Source organism: Haliotis cracherodii, unplaced genomic scaffold, assembly GCF_022045235.1.
Source record: "Haliotis cracherodii isolate W230 unplaced genomic scaffold, xgHalCrac1.p SCAF_4, whole genome shotgun sequence".
In the NCBI taxonomy this organism is placed as follows: domain Eukaryota; kingdom Metazoa; phylum Mollusca; class Gastropoda; order Lepetellida; family Haliotidae; genus Haliotis; species Haliotis cracherodii.
In genome coordinates, this window is record NW_027266297.1 from 68,729,998 (window position 1) to 68,750,852 (window position 20,855).

The window sequence follows — 20,855 nt, forward strand, 5'->3', positions numbered from 1 at the left end:
CCAGCTATATGACGGCGGTCTGTAAATAATCGAGTCTGGACCAGACAATCCAGTGATTAATATCATGAGCATCGACCCACGCAATTGGGACCGATGACATGTATCAACCAAGTCAGCGAGTCTGACCACCCGATCCCGTTAGTAGCCTTTTACGGCAAGCATAGTCGCCTTTTACGGCAAGCATGGGTTGCTGAAGACCTATTCTACCCCGGAATCTTCACGGGTCCAAGCAAATACGGGTCTTATGTAAATATGAATATGTTTCACAGTATTATTGAAGGATAACTAACTACTCGTAACTAGTCAGTGACTATGGTGAATGAGGTTATAACAATTGGCTTTCATTTGTAAGATATACATTGTTTGGTTGTGGCTTTGGCCATGTATGTTGGATGAAAGATGTCGGAGACTGTGATACTTTCCTTTATACATTAAATTTTAAGCAAAGAACAAGAGATTTGTTTACGTAAAAATCGTCACATGTATATCTAATTCACCAAGGGTAGATTTATATTGCACCTACAAATCCTTACAACCTGAAACATATCTATCATCGATTAAGACTGTAAATTTAAGAAGAGTTGTAACAAAATTTGGATGCTGTTCGAATGATTTTAAAATGCATAAGTTTAGAATGTCTAGTGACCATGACTTTTCTGACAGTCTATGCAATTTCTGTAAAGAAGACTTAGATGATGAACACCCTGGACTATTTATATGTCCAGCTTATACTAACTGAAGGTCAAGATATTTGCCGTTATATTATTATGAATATCTTTCCATGCACACGTTTGTATCGCTACCCACAACAAATGACATTTTATTTCAGCTAGCTCTTTAACGTGAAAAATAGTTAAACTTAGAAATTCCAAAACCATATAAATTGTAGCTCTCTGTCACAATGTGTCTAATATTATCCAATCACCTCCACTATAGGCCTCATGGCCAGACCATACGAAATAGATTCTGTTCTGTAACTAGCCTAGGAACTTGTGATACTAGCTAATACACGTGAGAGATCCATTCAGAATCACCCTAACATATATTGGCAAGATTTCCCACTATATTAGTAGATTACTAAAGCACCAAACAGGCATATTCTTCACTGGCTCCCCATCCCTGAGTATCATCCTCCACGCTAATGGCCGCAACCCTCCTCCAACAGCAACCACCAAGGAGTCATCTATAACATTAATTGTGACTGTGCTGACTCGTACATTGGTGAAACTCCCGCCCAGTAGATACCCGCGTCAAAGAACGTTAGACAACAGCCAAAGCAGACAGCAACTCGGCCCTCTCAGACCACCAGCAAAAACTTCCAAGCCATCAAATAGTCCAACTCGTCTTGTCCAAACATCAAGATTTCACTAATTGAAAACTCTCAGAAGCTATAGATATTTTTTTCACAGATTTAACATTTATTTAAGCTAGTATCTGTAATGGTTTTTTTCCCCTGATGCAACCACACAAACTCCCTGCAATGATGAATAATCAAACCTCTTATAAAGGGCATCACATCTCGTCTAATGAAGCAATAGACCTTTCTTGGTTAGCATCCAATCAGCTTATCGAAACTTTATAATCCTTTTAATAATGTACATCTAGCTTCAATACGTATGTACAATGAACACAATGCCTTTTAGAAAGTGGTGAAATGTAACAAATGTTTTATTTGGTATCACACTCAGTAAAGTACAAATTCTACTTTTTGTTTGGCGTTGAGTCCCATCCGTCATTTGAACACACACTCATAGTGAGGCACCTAATCGCAAGCACACAAATATCTCACCCACCGAAGCTTCCACATAAGAGGAAATCCCACAACTGGTAGTGCAGATCACGTACTTTATGGACACGTCTGAGAATTGTTATAAGGCACGGCCATGGGAGCCGTGCCAATTTCCACTTGTCAGAGGGGTACAGAAAGTACGTGATCTGGACTACAAGTTGTCGGATTTCCATTATTGTGGAAGCCTAAGTGGCTGTGTGGGTTAGGACGGGAACTTTGAGTGATGCTGCTCACTCTGCGAGAGTGGGTTCAAATCCCGGATGAGACTCAACCCCCAAAAAGTTCAAGAATTTGAACTTTACTGAGAAAATGTTTTACCAAGTACACACATCCGATTATCTGTGTGCTTCTTGTTAATATCTATTACCTGTTGTTCATGTCAATATGCTGCTTACAACTACATGCCACGCACATACACATCTCATCACTTATTTGTTGCCACCCCAGCTTGATAACAGTGTAAGAATCTATGTCGAAACGTCCCTATATGCAATAAGTTGTTGTCCATGAAGTTGTACGCCTCCTTATACAGAAAATAACTACCATATGTGCTAGAAAAACTAAAAAATGTTACGTTGCACCTTGCACGAGGAAAGTAGTGTGGTTCTCCCTCCTTATGTCCTTTAAGTTGGGGAGGCTTGTACAGATATGGAACACTAAAACTCAAGACCTTTTCGAGGATTGTTTCGCTGGTTCAGCCTTTATCTGCCAATATTTCTTTTTAAATCCAGTATGCAGTACGAACATCAGAAATTTTCCAACAAGATGTAGTTTCACAACCAACAAAAAAAATAAATTAAGTCATAAATATTAATACTTTCATAAACAAGTATATGTCATTTTGTACAAGTACAAAATCAAGTCTTTTCCAGAGGGACTTTATAAAATTCATGGCCTTTTCAACCCTGTACAAAAGTTTCTGATTATGAGTGAATGAGTTTGATTTTACGCTGCTTTTAGCAATATTCCAGCTATATCACGGCTGGGGCACACCAGAAATGGGCTTCACACATTGTACCCATGTCGGATTCGAACCCGGGTCTTCTGCGTGACGAGCAAATGCTTTAACCACTAGGCTACCCGACCGCCCCTTCTGATTATGAATAGTTCACAGTGGAGATGGCTTCTGATGAAGATCTGAACATTTTATTATATTCAAAAATACAGGATTCATGCCAATGATGTAATATCAGGCATGTGAGCATGTTTTCACCCAAAAGAGGAAAACTAGGGGGGTTTGGGGGCATGCCAAAACAGTCAAGTCAAATAAACAAAGATGGCGTGTTATGGGTTTTGGACCCTGAAGAAACATTCAGTTTCCTTCACATGAACAACTGTAAAATATCTCATATCTATATGCTAAAAGACAAATTTATCTTAAAAACAAGCTGTCTTCCGAGTATTTAAATACTTTAAATTTCTGTGTGATGCCACACCCCACGTTATAGTGCCAAGTATTCTTGTTACATAAACGTATGATGTCCGAAAACAATAATAAAGGCATATATGATGCTAAAAGCTCTGATCGAAAACAGGACAATCCGCGACGTTGGTCCGGCAAGGGAAACTTTACCCTAATGTTCAAAACAATAAAAACATGACAGATATGGTTATAAATATTTTATTCAATCACCATCACAGTAACCGATATGAAAGAAAAAAAAAACTCTGGCCATGGTGACAGTAGCAGGTGTCCCCTTTGTTTGTATACCCTTGATTCAGACTAGACCGCAGATGTGAGACTAGTGGATACATTAGACAGGTAACTAGTCACACTGTGTACTATAAGTAGAACTACAGTCGAAAATCACTAACTATGGACATAGTCATCACATGCTTACTGATCTCAGCAATGTTTTCTGTAAATTTGTTTATAAATGATATGAAAAATGAAATGAATAAAGAAGAAACAAAATCGCACATTCAGCCAATAAAATTTTGATGCCATTTATAAATACAAGGTGAACCTCAACCACTAATTTATAACTGTAAATACTAAACATTAATAACTGTGGCAAAAACAGCATTATATTATCAATAAATATCTGAACAAATTTACAGAAAACAATTGTAAAAATGGTTTCATCAATGCCCCGACATTGTGGTTTTGGATGTTTCAATGGAAATGGTAACAAAAATCAAATTTCATTTGGGCCACAATCAGCATACAGACAGGTCACATGTGAAACATTTCAAAATTGGCCCCTGATTTGTACCTAACCATTGGGGTCGTGACGGAGAGAGATGAAACGAGAACAAAGCAGCAAGTTCAACTGAGAGCGAATGTGGGAAAGAGAAACAAAATAAAAGTTACAGAATCAAAATGACAAACCACCTAATCTTGACTATATAGGTTTGGAGCTAACAATCCGATGACAATGCCAAGCAAAACTTCTCAGTTGAGAGGGTCAAGGTCGCATATCAGTTCAGGTCGCGGTGACCCAAAAACTTCCTCCACCTGATCGTGAGTTTCAAAGAGGTCATGGCCTGCCTTCATGAAGGGGATCACCTTGGAGATTGGCTGATCCATCTTCTTGGTCTGCTTTGAGTAGGTCTGCGCCCTGAAACAGGAAACAAAGCTCATAAATAAGAGGTCTGTAGCACTTTCTGAAAATATACTTTCATTAAGTAATTGAAGAACAAAGAATGTATCCAGATGCTAGGGTGGGATCAAAGTGCATCACTACATTAGTATCCGATAAACTGATTTTCGAACCAGCCTACAAATCCTGTTCAATGCACAAACATCAAACCTGGGAAGACACCCATCAAGAAGTGAGTATGGTCTCACAACTTACTGCAATATTACATCCCCATCACAGAATGGCATACCATATATTGCTGTGTATAAGGTGAGTTTTTCGTATGTAGAATGAGGGGGTTAAGAAGGGGGGGTCGTCTTAAACACAGAGTCGAAGATCTCACGTTTTTTCCAGTTGTTTTACTAGCTTCGATAGCCAGCCCAGCATTTGACAATAAAACTTCGCAATTTCGTCCTAAATAACTGTTCCAATAACTATTTCCATAAATAAACATGATTTGTATCTGTTTTCCTTGAATAAGGTTTAATAATTCCTGCAAATAAAGTTGAAATGACCCCCGCCTCAATCCAGCTGACACGGTAAAACAATCAACCGTGTCAGTAGAGAGCCGGAAGTACCAGTAAGCATTTGCATATTGCACATGTGACCTAACATGTGAATCTTAGTGATTGTGATTGTGGAATAAACACGCTGAATGTCTTACAACATAGTCAATTGGCGTTTAAATTACTCACCATTGTCTCTAATGTTATTACTTCAGAAATTGATTTTATTCTATGGGCGCTAATTTGGTGTTGTACCGTGTAAACACAAGATGGCAACATGTGCTGGAGTTACGTACGCGACCAATCATCGTAGAAAAAACGATGCAAGATAAACATATTTATATTGCAAATATAAAGTTTGTGTGCGCACTTGTGATGTGCTTTATTCCAGGTCACTTTATACACGGAGTATAGGATTTTGGGTTGATTTTGAAGGCGTGTACAGGGGGGGTCGTCTTATACGTGGGGGTCGCCTTATACACAGCGATATACAGTTATATCTCAAAGCCATATACAATGGAACACTAGGGCCATGGGCACTGAAGGCCACATCTATGTTGTGACTGATGGATGTATTTCCATACAAATACTATGCTAAATATGAGTATGGTTACCATAACAGCATCACATTAAAATGAAAAACAAAATTTGTCATAATTCATTTAGAGGTGAGTTTGATTCCTGCTACTCGACTACTCCTGATCCAGTCAGTGCTTTAGGCAACACGCCATCCTTTCATATATGTGAAACAATAGGGTCGGGTAAATGATGTACGGCAACAATGGCTTTGTGGATCAGGGCTCGACAGTTGTTCATGCTATGTTGTTCTCACCAGACAACATCGTGACAGAGATAGAAGACCCTGGGTCGGGGCATCCCGTTGAAGGTGGAGGCAGCACACATGGTGTAGGCCCCCATGTCCTCAAAGTAGATCCACTCCCCAATCTGCATCTCGGGCAGTCGACAGTCTTCCATGATGCAGTCCAGGCCGTCACAGGTTGGTCCCCACACACTTGACACAAAGGTCATATCGCTGCCATCCTGAACAAAAACAAAGACATTAGCACAATAAGGAGTTGTGTCCAGCGTTACAGAAACATCAATCGCTGCCATCCTCATCCAGTAGACGGACAACAGCCTAATTAATGACTTTACAGGCACTTGAAGTTGTGAACAAATCAAATCTGTAATTGTTTTGACCTGTTTATCAGTAACCCCCTTATACTTCAAGACCAATTTGAAAAGCCCCAACGGTTGGTTTGGTTTGTTGGTTTGTTGTTTAACGCCGCACTCAGCAATATTCCAGCTATATGACGGCGGTCTGTATAAATAATTTAGTCTGGACCAGACAATCCAGTGATTGATAACATGAGCATCGATCCACGCAATTGGGACCGATGACATGCATCAACCAAGTCAGCGAGTCTGACCACCCAATGCCGTTAGTCGCCTTTTACGACAAGCATAGTCGCCTTTTACGGCAAGTATGGGTTGCTGAAGACCTATTCTAGCCCGGAATCTTCACGGGTCGAAAAGCCCCAACGGGAAAGTATATGCAGAAAGAGCAGACCCTGGGCAGTGAGCTCAATAAAGAGAAGAGAGAAGAGAAGAAACATCTCCACATAGATATACTTAAGCTGGTCAAAGTGTGCATGAACGATTTCTAAAAATATCTGGCTCCATATAACCTCTGACTGCATACTGGAAATTAGTGTTTTGACCTATTTCAAGATATTCATGTGGGTATTTACTCCATGACCCTAAACATATCGACAAACCGTGGCTGTCGTAAGGATATTACTATTGAGGACACTGATCAAAAAAAGGTTATTCCTATACATTAAATTACCTAAACCTAATCTTATGCTACTGAACCAAACTAACAATAGTCAATGAGAAAAAACAAGTACCTGCAAAACAGATGGTGTGACAGTGGCATGATCAAACAGCAAACAGTTGAAGGAGCCATACACCCCATCATTGATATAGTACATGTAGGCTGGCTCATCGTCCCCGGTCACCACTTGGTCAGGGAGATGTTCTGAAACACACAAGCAGCGTGTTAGTCATAACTGGTTATCTGTATCACCAGATCATGCTCTTAACGTACAGACTGGCAAGGCAAAACACCAAAATCCCACATATTTCTCAGTTGGCTTCTTTACTCAAGTACTGGTTACGTGAACTACTGGCATTCAAATCACATCAATTTGCACCAAAGAATTTGTACTTGATGTTTGACTATTTGTTTGTTTCCACACTCAGCAATGTTTGTCCCATATGATGCTGGTTGCAAGTCTGGACCAGACAACCCAGTGACTGACAGTGAGAGCATGACCCACCTGATCAACTTGGTCGCCTGTTACGACAAACATCTGTTGCAGGGGAATGTGTGGCTAATTCAAAAAAAAAGGTTCCCCTCTTATTTGTTTAAAAATTACCCAATAGAGAGGACTCAAAGAAAACTATCAATACCCACAAGGTGAACGATAACATGCGAGTAAACACTCAATTGCTAAACACACACCTGGAACCCTCTGACAGTGTTCAATTTGTAAAGACACTTTGGGTTTCAAATGTTCACTTTTCAATGATTAAATCGAACTATAGTAAATTGTAAATGGATAGCATGGATGCATAGATTTCCCTAAGCTAACAAGGTGGTGTGTACCAAGGGACAACTCCTCACAAACTCACTGACCATGATTAGACTTGTCTCTAGCAACCATCCTCTTGGCAATGATGTTGGCAGTGAGAGTGAAGGCCGAGGCCACGAAGTAGCGACCTGGCTCAGCGATGATTTGCACACCGGAGGATGCTGGGAAGTAGTGGTCCAGGGCAGGACTGAGGACGTCAACAACCTGAAGCATCAACTTGTGCATAAACATACTGGTGGCGCGGAAAGCAAGTCCCTTAACAGTGTTCTGCCGAGGCGGCATTCCTGCAATAACTTATTGATGATGAACAATACTTAGTATCAGTGAACGTGTAGCTTAGCTTATATTCTATAACTAGTTGGATCAAAGACTGTTTGAGATGTATGTTACATCACTCAAACAGTTGCTTTATTATGGAAATTAAACTTCCGGTTAAATTTGCTTTTAGACATTTTTGCAATATTGCAGTGACAAAGATGATTTTCATTAACTGACAAAACATGGTCGAATAGGAAACTGAGAGCAGACAGTTGGAGATTTTGAGATACAGCAAAGTAAATTTCTTTTAATCATTTGATGCGGGAGTTTTTTTCTATTAATTTGCATCAAGTTTGCATGTGATCTATTTAAAACTAGTACTCTACTAAACCAAAATTTTCTTCTGAAAACTGATAAACAGTGAAATATACTGATAATACAGCCACAAATAGGGAGCTTCTAACTGAAGTCTCATGAGAAAAGTGTACCACGACTTCAGCCTGCAATGACTCACCTCTTCGAATGATATAGCGGCAGTAACTTGGCCTGGGAATCCCCCACCAATATCCAGCAGAGTGAAGGGGAATCCCATATCCAAGCCAGTCTGGAAGACGCCATGTGCCTGCTCCACTGCAACAGCAAAGGCAGCTGCCTCCTCGGCACCGCTACCAACGTGGAAGCTGCAATACACAAACGCCGGTCACTGTGTGCTCACATACACACTAATGTTTTACTTACCTCAATTTGTCTAGATGTATCAACAAAAGACTGCCTAGTTTACGTGAAATGGGGTCTTATGTCGCATTTAATATGATCATCGCCATGTGCATGTACTAGTCCAGACTGAAGCAGGTATTATATCCCACTTAGCTACCATGCTGCAGTTTAACATGGATACCCCACCAAGACACACAGTTCTTGTTATATCACCTTATTAATGTCAGACAAAACAACACAACTAGATGTGCTTGTTGCTCAATACCTTAATGTTTCTTTATGTTTTTATTCCTGTTAATATTGGTTCAATATACCATGTTCCATATCCAAGTTAAAGTTGGGAAGCATGAAATTCAAACAGATAACATTGTTGGGGCAAGAGACCTACCTGACTCCCACAACATTGAGTTCCAGTTCTTTGGCTGTCTCAAGCAGCTGTTTGGCCTTTGCTGGATGACAGCCAAACTTCATCCCCAGCTCACACTGCACCTTGAAGTTACTCGGAGGCAGGATACGAAGAACCAGTCTGTAGACCAGTCACACAAAGTTATTATTATGCTGCTTAGTAAGATACATCTTGGATTATCAGATATATGTAAGTACAACCTCGGCTACATATTGCCAAGAGCTACGAAAGATCAAATTTCAAATAAGTCTCAGTCTTTCAGTTACATCACTGCATGTTAGCTTAAATGTGGAGGAAAGAAAGCCCAAAGTTATAAAGATGGTTACCCAGGACTCTGTGAGCACCTACCCCGTGACTCTGCAAGCACCCACCCCAGGGTTTTGCTAGCACCCACCCCTGGGCTCGGCGGGCACCCAACCCAGGTCTCTGCGAGCACCAATCCCAGGGCTCTGCGAGCACCAATCCCAGGACTGCGAGCACCAACCCCAGGACTCTGCGGGCACCTACCCCAGGGAGCTGCAAGTACTCAAACTGACTCTGCAACCTCTAGCCTAGAATTGGAAGCACTCACCTTGCATCAGGGAAGACAGCTTTGACCTTGAGTAGTTCAGCTTCGTTGTCAAAGGTCATAAGGTCGACATTGCGTTTGGCAGCATGACGCACGTAGGAAGTCTGCTTGCAAGGATTTGCGTAGATGATGCGCGAGGGCGAGATGCCAAGGTTCAGCACCTTGTCGATTTCCATCTGAAAGTGGAGAACCACGTATTGATAGTGGTTACCAGCGTGACAGTCTATTATAAATTTATTCAGCAAGCTGACGAGAAAAGGAATTCCTGATAAAACAGAGTGAGTGACATTGGTTTAATGCCTAGAGAGAGTATGAGCTTCTTGTGGGAGGAAAGCCTGAAGTGGTCATTGATGTTTACCACTTCAGTTAAATTGACGAGCATGAGTACGGAGCTGATAAAATTAGAAAAAAATCAGGGCAAATCGTATTGGAAGCCAGGATCAAAGGTTTGACATGTTGCACAACAATGACAGACACAACCTGGCGACCAACAGATGGTTGCTATCATGGTCTGATTCTTGTCACCTCTCCGCTGCTCAAGCCTAGGAGCACTAGCAAGAAATGTCTTTCAGATCAGCTGATACCAAAAACTACTGAAAATAATGCCACTGAAGACAAGTTTGGTACAAGATTGGAATTTATGCAATAAAAACTGTCCGTAAGCTATATCGATCATATTTCCAACAGTAAGCATAAAAATAAAAACTACAATGCCAGTAAAAATCTATTTGAGAAAACATTGATTTCTCCGGTGAAATTTCACTGTATTGGTTGCGTGCCAGGAACTCACCTTGCTGGCACAGTCAAATGATGTTCCCAGATCTGCGAGAAGTTTCAGGACACCATAGTCATCATTGCACTTGACAGCTGAAAGACAAAAAACATCGTCCAACCAGATGAAACATACTGTGTCCTCTATGCATACAAATTGAGAACGGATGCAAATAATTTACATGCAAACAAGTATGGCCATTTGAAACAAGTAGATCAAAGCTGTCGATTGCAGGATACACAACTGACATTTGTATTTTGGAGTGAGTGAGGATGGTTTTATACCGCTTTTAGCAATATTCCAGCAATATCACAGCAGGAAACACCAGAAACAGGCTTAACACATTGCACCCATGTCAGGAATCGAACCTGGGTCTTCGCCGTGACGAGCGAATGTATTTTTGGAGAGAAGTACACTCAAAGGTCAGGGTATCAATAAACTTTCAACTGATGATTTTCTACAATCTAGTGATGAAATCCCCATTTACTGTAGGCTCAAGACTTCTGCAGATGTGAAACAAAATGCCCAAGTGCAGCATGGCACAGATGGCCAGACTGGGAGCACCATGGTGATGACATGGGACCCAAACAATTCATTGCTGCTTGTTGATTAGAGCACCACTCAGTTCTTTTCCAGCGATATGCATGATATGACACCTTTTCGTAAATAACCAAATCTGGACCAGACAATCCAGTGATTGATATGATGAGCAACAATTCATGTTTTAGGGTATGGAATCATGGAAGTCTGACCACCTAATTCATTACGTCGCCTCATACAACCAGTATTGGTGGGGACCAATTCCTTCCAGGAATTTTCACAGGGATAGAACTGATGGTCCCCTAGACTCTTAAACAGACATCAGGCAAATTGGAATTTTTGTCCAAAATTGGGATTTTTTAAAGTCCTTATTTAGTTAAATTCAGAGATTTTGAAATTGCGTTCATTGCAATAACACATAACTAAGCATAAAACCCTCTTCCTATCTGTTAATCCTGTTAGTGTAATACAGGTTATTTTTACAAAGCCATAAAAATTGGGGAATTTTAATGCAGACTTTTTTATCGGACCCTGAGCAAATCTTGATAAATCCCCAAGTCAGGCCCAAGTAAATCCCCGAGTCAGGCCCAAGTAGATCCCCCGAGTCAGGCCCATGTAGATCCCCCGAGTCGGGCCCAAGTAAATCCCCCGAGTCAGGCCCAAGTAGATCCCCCGAGTCAGGCCCAAGTAAATCCCCCGAGTCAGGCCCAAGTAGATCCCCCGAGTCAGGCCCATGTAGATCCCCCGAGTCAGGCCCAAGTAAATCCCCCGAGTCAGGCCCAAGTAGATCCCCGAGTCAGGCCCATGTAGATCCCCGAGTCAGACCCATGTAGATCCCCCGAGTCAGGCCCAAGTAAATCCCCCGAGTCAGGCCCAAGTAGATCCCCCGAGTCAGGCCCATGTAGATCCCCGAGTCAGGCCCAAGTAGATCCCCGAGTCAGGCCCAAGTAGATCCCCCGAGTCAGGCCCATGTAGATCCCCCGAGTCAGGCCCAAGTAAATCCCCCGAGTCAGGCCCAAGTAGATCCCCCGAGTCAGGCCCATGTAGATCCCCGAGTCAGGCCCAAGTAGATCCCCGAGTCAGGCCCAAGTCAATCCCCGAGGTCAGGCCCAAGGTAATCCCCGAGTCAGGCCCAAGTAACACAGAAACTAATGGTACTATGAGCGTATCATCTGATACGGTAGGACTGCACAGTATTACTGGCATACTGCAATACATTTTTCAAATGATACGTTTTACAATACTTTTCTCTGTGTTCTAGTATTTTGGGTAAAATCAATATAACAAGTTTCATTATTTTTTCTTTTTCTAAAATCTACACTGAAATTTATTCACAAATCATGTTTCCTTTGGAAATTGACAAAACGGTGGAAATGTGAAGTGAATTTTTTCTCACATGTCTTATCTCCCCTGTATCCATGACTACAACTAGCGGTGATTGACCATGATGACTTTGACATCGTAACATTAATTTAGTATGTAGAAAATAGGATTTGCATACAAACAGTATTCCAGATACATATCACTGCATGTCAACTTAATGTGGAAGGAAAGCCTGAAGCGCCAGACATTTATCACTTGGTGACACAACATAAGCATGGTGCTGACAAACATGGAAACAAAATTGGGGTGAACCGGAATTCGAAATCCATGATCATAGGTTTCTGGCGTGCCAAAGGGACACAACTCTGCGCAACAAATTGTGGATCCTACGACAACTGGGCCAACTGTGGCCCCACTAGGGAGATCAAGAACAAGTAGGATAAGTACTCACCGTAAAAAGGCTCCACCCTTGGCAGGAGCCTCCTCCATTTCTTATACTTGGCAACAATGTCACCGAGATCAGCAATGAAGAAGGCATCTTCACTCTGCTGAAAGACATACACAGATCACAGAGTTAGGTGAGATGATTACAATTTTAGTTAACCCCCCAATCAGTAGTACAGAGAAAGTAGCTGTGCTGGTACATATCAGATCTCCAGATAAGCTGCATATCTGCGTAAAATACGCATCAGAAATGCAGAAATACGCAGTAAAATAAAATCCTAGCGTATCAAATACGCAACGAAGATTACAGTTACGCTACAAAAATAAAACTTGTGCGTATCATCAAAATATTGATAAGTAACCCTACGTATTCGTTTAGCAAATCAGCAACTTATTTTGAAACATAAACGGGCATCAGTCAACCTTGCCAAACTCCATGATGACAGTTACACATGATCATTTGCCATCACACTTTCTTGTGGAAGTATCGTGGTATTTTTGAGTCCTATAAAGCTCCCTAACCCACACGACACCAGTTTGCAGGGACTAGATGAATATTGTGTATAAATACTTAACTTATGTAACTTGTGTAAAAACTAGTGGGTAACAGAAATTTGAATACCCAGATAGAATTACTGATACCCAATCATTTTAAAATGCATGGGTAAAATACCCACAACACCAAAAGCTTATCTGGAGCTCTGACATATCAATTGCAACGTTGCTACTGTCACAACACAAGCATCAGCTCATTCAGCTGTCAATGAACATCAAAATCTAGGATGTCCAGCAGCAAGGTTACATTTTTATGGGTACAAACAAAAGTAAACAAGTTAAACATTGTTGAAAGCAAAATAGAAAATGAAAACTGAAATTGTTGTTCTGTCTTATCCAGGTTTTGATTCTAACCCAGTAACTGGTGACATGGTCAAATGAGACCACTAGTGAGTTTGAGTTTGAGCATAACTCAATGTATTACCAACAAGAGTAAATTTCAATATGCTGAAATACTGAAGACTTCATGTCCACGAACTCAATTCTTATTTCAGTAAAACTGGATTCAACCACAAGCAGGGTTTTAGATCAGTTCACTTTCTAGGACATGAACTTATTGTCATCCAAACTGTTCTCAGTGAGTATGCTTTTGTGGCTACTTTCATATTCCAGTAATATCACAGCAGGAAACACCAGGTATGCATACTATTCCCAAGATTTTTTCAAATTTGATACAGAAGAATGTCCTATAAAAAAACCCTGAGTCATCAGAAGATGACAAATGCCTCCACAAATTCGAAAGATCAAATCATCAGACTGTTACTTTTGATGAAAGAATACCCATCTAATCTGTCTGTCCATATACAAGAATAGTTATAGAACTATGAAAACAATACCATGGAATTGGGATTTGGAACTTTGTATTTCTAGGTCAGGTATACACCAAAATGAACAGTCAAAGTAAATGTCATGGAAAATAAATAAATATAAATTCGAAAAGAAATAGAAAAAATTGTTTTCAAGGGAGGCCACTCTTGTGATAAAATAGGAAAAGGTTTATTACTTTCAATACTGACAACATGACTATGGTTGTTTCGCAACATTGTGGGTACGCAGTTCATAGTTATATCTATTTGAAAATGGTACCCAATATTCCCGTTACGACCCGTATAATTAGTTATTGGACAACCCTTGTTTAGTAGGTCAAGATAAAGCCCTGATTCACATGAGAATGCATTCACCAGGAGTCTGGGTGACTGTATGATTAATGTGTACATTGCAATGGCATGTATCACAAACATTACCCTTGACATAACAAAGTCTGGATAATTCTGATCCCTGAAAACAGAGGATGCCCATGTTAACCTTCAGGTAAATAATCCCCGAGGCAAATAAAAATGTAAACCTCTACCTGATCAAACTAAGACTAAAAATATGGCTTCAGTTACATTTATCACAAAAAAGGTCAGGTATGTTTTTAGTAAATCTACAACCCTGCAACCAAGCAGCTGTTGGGAACTATTATTTGGAGTCCTTTCTTGTTAACAATTCTAAAGTGTGCTACTTGTTTTCCCACCAACAGCACCAACTGTGAATACTACAGAGCTCCAGATAAGGTTTTGGTGGTGTGGGTATTTTACCCATGCACTTTAAAATGATTGGGTATCAGTAATTCTATCTGGGTATTCAAATTTCTGTTACCCACCAGTTTGTACACATGTGGGTATTTAAGTTAAATATTTAAAAACACTATTCAAACTAGTCCCAGCAAAGTGGTGTCGCATGGGTTTCGAGAGCTTTATAGGACGTTACCACGATACTTCCACAAGAAAGTGTGATGGCAAATGATCATGATGTAACTGTCATCGTGGAGTTTGGCAAGGTTGAAGGAATGCCCGTTTAAAATTTCAAAATAAGTTGCTGATTTGCTAATCGAATACGCAGGGTTACTTCACAATATTTTGATGATACGCACAAGTATTGTTTTTGTAGCGTAACTGTAATGTTTGTTGCGTATTTGATACGCTAGGATTTTATTTTACTGCGTATTTCTGCATTTCTGCTGCGTATTTTACGCAGATACGCAGTTTATCTGGAGTTCCGATACTATTAACAGCAACTAGACACAACATCTCCAATTAGGTGCAGTCAAGGTAATCAGTGTGTGAGTGAGTTGGGTTAAACGCCGCTTTTAACAGTATTACAATTATATCATGGTGTGTCAGCTTAATGTGGGAGGAAAGCCTGAAGTGATTTCCGTGAAACCCACGTGCACGGTATGATGATGACAAACCTAGAAACATCATTGGGGCGAACCGGGATTCGAACCCACAATCATAGGTTCCTGGGCCCACTTGCATCAAGCGATCTTAGCACTATGACTATAGTAAGCCTATGTTAAGGTATTGGAGTTACGATCATGTTAGCGCTAAGATTGCTTTGTGTAAGTGGGCCCAGACGTGCCCAAGGGACGCAACTCTGCACAGCGAATCACGGAGCCTTAGACGGCTGGGCCACCAGTGCCCCTCAACGGCTCAAGGTAATCAGAATAAGATCAGTTTTTGTAAGGCACAAACTCATCTCCAACTATTAAATATCCAGTCTAATTCTAGGTACAGGCAATGCCTACCTCGTTCTTTAGAAGTGCAGCCTTCTCTGCGACCAAGCAAGCCTTAGTCTTCTCATAGGACAGCGACTCCACAGCACAACCGTTTCCAATGTAATGTTTCATTTTCTAGCTCAAAAGTCCGCAAAGATAGTCTGAGTTCGAGGGTATACAAACAATCTAAAACAGAAGTGTTAAAAAGTCATTTTATTAACATGTTACCTAATCATGTTAAATGAAGCAAGGATCTCTTGATTTCCAAATAATCACTGGACCTTTGTGTAAATGGCCTAATTGCAGCACTAAATAAGGTTATTACTGGTGTTGTTTTGCCATCTGCAGTTTATGATAGAATATGTAACTGTATTTGTAATGAGTAAGGATGAGATATAGGGACGAAAACAACTTCTGTATTACAACTAGATTCTAACACCGTTATCAAGCAAGTAAAGTACAGAGTATGGTTGACAAGAATATATACAAGATAGGAGGCAGTGTTTATACAGTTGAGTAGGTTTAAGATGCAGTTACACTGTTGTATTTGTAACGAGTTGTGTTATTACTTAAACAATAATCAGAGAAGTAAGGGAGTTCTTAGGGAGACCTAACTATGTGCGAAGTTTGGTTAAGATATCTCTCATGGTTTTTGTGTTCTTCTCTGGAAACGAAATGTGACGGACTGTATATATCCTATATACCCCCTTCCACTTCGTGGCGGGGGATAATAAAAAAACATTGGAACAGAATTATTGCCAAAAAGCAAGTAGTCCTTGGTTGTCAAGCTGCTCATAATGAAGTGGCCATGAGCTCATATTTCAGTGAGAGTAAGTTGAGTTTGCCATACTAACCTGCTAACAGCCCCTTCACAATAAGGGACACAAGGAATGGTGTACATTATAGCCATGCTGGGATACAAACCACATGAACCAACAATCCCCAAATATGGACAAGTCTAGAAGGAACACTGATCTTAACTTTCTTGAGATGGAATGTATTGTACATCCTCTACCAAACATGTTTGTATGTACCAACTGTGCACCCTTGTTTTGTTTGTTTGTTGTTTAATGCCGCACTCAGCAATATTCCAGCTATATGATGGCGATCTGTAAATAATCGAGACTGGACCAGACAATCCGGTGATTGACATCATGAGCATCAATACACGCAGTTGAGTTATGATGACATGCATCAACAAGTCAGCAAGCCTGACCACCAGATCCTGTTATTTGCCTCTTACGACAAGCAGAGTCGCCTTTTACGGCAAGCATGGGTTGCTCAAGAGCTATTCTATCCCGGATCTTCACGGATCACACGCTTGAGTCTATCCTGACCGATCACTACTGTGCATAGCTCTGAATCTCACCTGGCCAGAGGGAACACCTGCTTTTAGCAAATACTAGCTGGGATCCCACGGTGGCTCTGCGTTGAAGTTAAATTTTTTCTTGGAACGGCAGAAGCCCTCTGGGCTTTCTGTGTAGAAGACAGTCAAGCCTCCCTGCAAGGTGAAAAATAATATTTGAGGTTAGCATGATTGGGTTTGACACTGCCTTTAACACTATTCCAGTTATATCACAGCATGTCAGCTTAATGTACTAAGAAAGCCTGAATTGACGCCAGTCCCAGATATTAACCACTTTGGCAAAAACCCAAGAGCATGGGTATGGCACTGACAAACCTTGAAACGTTGGGGCAAACCAGATTCATGCCAATTACAGGTATATGGCGTGCCAAGGGGACAACTCTGCAAGTCACAAGGATTATCCTTGAATTTTTTACCTCTGAGAGAAAATCCCCCTAGTCTAAAAGCAATGAGATGTTTTTGCATGTGATGAGGTTTTGCAAATTTTCAGAGATTTTTTGTCTTCCCACAGCGGAAACTGTATTTGATATTCAGTATTTGTGACTAGAATTATGTTACAATTAATGTTACAAGATTATATAGATACATCCTCCGATATTTAACATTAATTATTCCACTGTGAATATTAAAAATTATTAGCATTAGTATCAACAACAAAAATTGCATTAGTATTTATATTTCAGTTCATTGTCGACTTTAGGAGGAATCATTTGCGAGTACAATTATAGATAAGGCATGTTTACCACCATCAGCTGTTCATTTCATGGCATTCGGGGAACAAACAATTTCTAGGTCTTCGACAATGTTGAGATTGTAACTTAATATATTCAAAGCCCTGACATGGAATAGCAACAGTTGTAAATGGTGTTTGTTGGCAAAAAATATGTAATTTACATTCCAGTGCTCTCATCAATTTCGCTGTCAGTAGTGTGTACTGTATCAAAGACCGGGTATCCGGCCATATCAATTGAAATCTTATCAATATGGACTTTTTAAAATAATCAGAAGTGACAGTTCGAATTAAGATGACTATAGCTCCAGGTTCACCCTTTTGTTTAATTAGAAACAATTAAGTCATTAATTTTCTGCGGCAGGCGTCTGCCTGGTTTGCCATGTGCAGCATCCAAAAAATGTTTACGTGTAACCGGCAGTTGAAAAGATTGTTGACTTTCACAATGTTATGAGTTACTCGAATGATTAAGTCAGTTTTCAATAAATATGGACAAATCTGGAAGCAAACATGTTGTAGCATATTCTAAACAAATCTCCAACTTGCTGTTTGGCCACTAGAAATAGATCAAAATTCGTAATTCAAGCACATTGGCCATTTTTGCAAAAGGGCAGCGTTCATGAAAAACCAGTGCTGTCTTATCTAAAGTCTAGGGGAATCTCATCTAAAATATGATCGTTTGAGATCTGAAATTTGATCAGGGTTCAATCGAGGAATTTTCTGACATGGGCCCTTCATGTGAAAATTTCAAATAATCCTGAGGTACGCCCATACAGCACAATGTTAAAATGCCTCATTGTATTTGAAAATATAGGCCTAGAATTATCCCTGATACTAGTGATAGATAATTATAGTCAAGCAATACAACTTTTTCTATGTTTGTAGGTGTAAATGAGAGTGTCAATGCGGATAAAACTATTGAAAGATGTACACAATTTTCAACTGCGCTGAATTAATGTTGATGCGATATCTATGACAACTATGAGCATGATGAGAGAATATCGCAGAATCGCAGCCTAAGTCAATCTCCGAAGTCAATTACGGGGCCTTACATGACTGGACCACCTGTGCCCCTGACTACTTTTGAGAGACCTGCACTTCTGCAGACATAGACGAATAAGAAAAGACATTGTTACAGGTGACCAAACACCAAGCCTTCTGACAAGTGTAATCATCCTTTGTTGTATGTGGGGTACCAAGTAATCATTAGGGCTGGGACAGGTAACTCTGGTAGGTCAGGTACTGAGTGGAACCTGGGTACCAAGAGGACTACCCAGAACCATGGTTAGTCACGTGCTTATTGTCTAATGGTAAATATTCTCTAGAACTCTGTCTTCTTTGAGAGGCATTTAGAAGTTGGAGTACTAACTAAGGATAAGTTATAAGCTAGTGAGGATAATAGTGTTCGAACCTACCCTGAAACATCGCTCCTAATTATATTAAAGTAGTTATTAATCCTCATATCTTATACCAGAACTCTATGGTTACACTATAACTGACAAATGTTCACATTTCTTTGACTTAGTGACTATGCACACATTCCTTCTGACTTTATATGTTTGTATAACGATAAAACCTCAGTCAACTTCAGCGTTGACCAGATTGGTTATACATGTATCAAAATACATTTTCACAGGAGTACGGTCAAACCTTCCCCATTCAGACATTTTCTACCTATCTCTTGATACTTACAGCGGGTACCCTGGTAGGGTCGGTAATAGGCGGTGGGTATCCTGGTAGTAAATCTGGACTTGTCCCAGCCCTCGTATTAAGTAACCATTTTAAATTCTTCAGAAAAGTGAGCAACAACAAAAAAATACTCTGTCCAGTGTGGTTTGTCAATCTACCCAACATCACTCCCTCATCAGATTCATTGTGTCTTGTAAATCTAATAATTCTCTCGCACACACATGATAAGAAGCACTACATGTTAGGACTGCACTTTCGGTCGGAAACCAGATATCCATACACGGGGGTTTGGCAAATAAGTGACGGCACGATATGTGGTGGGTGTGAATGAACGATGAGGTAACACTACCACCCGTACTACCGTCCCCTCCCCCATCAAACATAAGTGAGTAACCTTATAAAAATGGTTAAGGCAAGATTCTTTCTGGCAAAATAACCCTGTTCAATTACCATGTTAATTTTCTATGCCAACATCGTGAGCCTAACGTTTATTACATTGTTAACTCATCAGGAGTAGTCCGATTGACACTTTTGGTAGGAGAGTCTGGCTTAGTCAGCTGTTATCGAGGTAACTACGAACAGGCATGGTTGTCACATGTCATAACGTGATGGCTTTGAATGAAGAACAAATAATTCGGAAATACTTCTCACCTGCACAGAAGCTTCACGACCGTTTGCTTCTTCTGTTACGGCCGTAATCTTGACGGCTTTATGTGATCAATCAGAAAAATAATAATGCATTAATGATGGAAAATGAAGAAAGGGTCAGTACAGCCGTGCAATGCTATCCCGTCGCCATGCGTCAGAGACTGTTGCAAATGGCGGACGTGTTATTTATATACCTTGCAAGGCGTAGGAATACACTAAGGATTGGTAGCACCCAATCATGCAAACGATTAGCGTTTATGAGGAAGGCAACATGTCGAGCATACAATGTTATTTCTGTCAGTTGTTAGAAAACGGGATGTTAACGTCTGGGATACTGTTAAATCGATGACAGATATAGGAACTATTTTGCATAGATATCTGTGTGGATGTTGCTCAATTTGAGTAAATATGGCGATAACACGACAATGCGTAATGCAATGTTCCATGTGGCCTCGGAAATTGCTTGTCTAAAAATACAGCGTGACGAAATATCTGGCGTAGAGTTTGCTTTTTCGCGTTTAACAATCCAACCGTTATAGATTCTACCTTATGTTATTAATGAAAAAGTCCTAGATTCTATTTTCTTTGTATTTTCGAAAAGAAATGGATCTATTTCTTCTAGTTTCTGTGTAAGCAAGCCTGGCTATCAATGTCACCGCGTTCGTGGACACCATCATAGTTAAAAATACAAATAGGTTATATGTTGTTGTTTTAACGAATTATTTTTGAAACTGACGTAACTTCAGGTGAGTCGTTTACTAAAATA

General features: G+C 40.3%; 1 protein-coding gene across 2 annotated transcripts; it reads right to left on the minus strand.

Annotated features, from left to right (window-relative positions):
* Positions 1-3,396: 3,396 nt before the first annotated feature.
* On the minus strand, positions 3,397-20,261 carry LOC139478791 (ornithine decarboxylase-like). 2 transcript variants are annotated; one of them, XM_071261417.1, is made up of 12 exons: positions 20,093-20,261; positions 17,026-17,157; positions 15,687-15,842; positions 12,570-12,663; positions 10,274-10,350; positions 9,487-9,659; positions 8,898-9,035; positions 8,307-8,472; positions 7,579-7,738; positions 6,788-6,918; positions 5,710-5,918; positions 3,397-4,350 (listed from the first exon to the last, which is right to left on the minus strand). In XM_071261417.1, exons 3-12 carry the CDS (start codon positions 15,786-15,788, stop codon positions 4,185-4,187), a joined length of 1,416 nt encoding a protein of 471 aa, XP_071117518.1. In that variant the 5' UTR covers positions 15,789-15,842; positions 17,026-17,157; positions 20,093-20,261; the 3' UTR covers positions 3,397-4,184. The 2 variants fall into 2 exon arrangements, with proteins under 2 accessions (XP_071117518.1, XP_071117517.1); XM_071261416.1 differs by having other exon boundaries at positions 12,570-12,666.
* Positions 20,262-20,855: the final 594 nt, after the last annotated feature.

What these genes read in the sequence shown, in the direction of transcription:
- LOC139478791 (XM_071261416.1), bottom strand. Translation starts at nt 15,788, where the DNA reads ATGAAACATTACATTGGAAACGGTTGTGCTGTGGAGTCGCTGTCCTAT. An exon ending in CCGCTATATCATTCGAAGAG is followed by an intron (nt 7,739 to 8,306) that starts GTGAGTCATTGC and finishes TTGATGCTTCAG; the next exon opens with GTTGTTGACGTCCTCAGTCC. An exon ending in TAGAGACAAGTCTAATCATG is followed by an intron (nt 6,919 to 7,578) that starts GTCAGTGAGTTT and finishes TGTGTGTTTCAG; the next exon opens with AACATCTCCCTGACCAAGTG.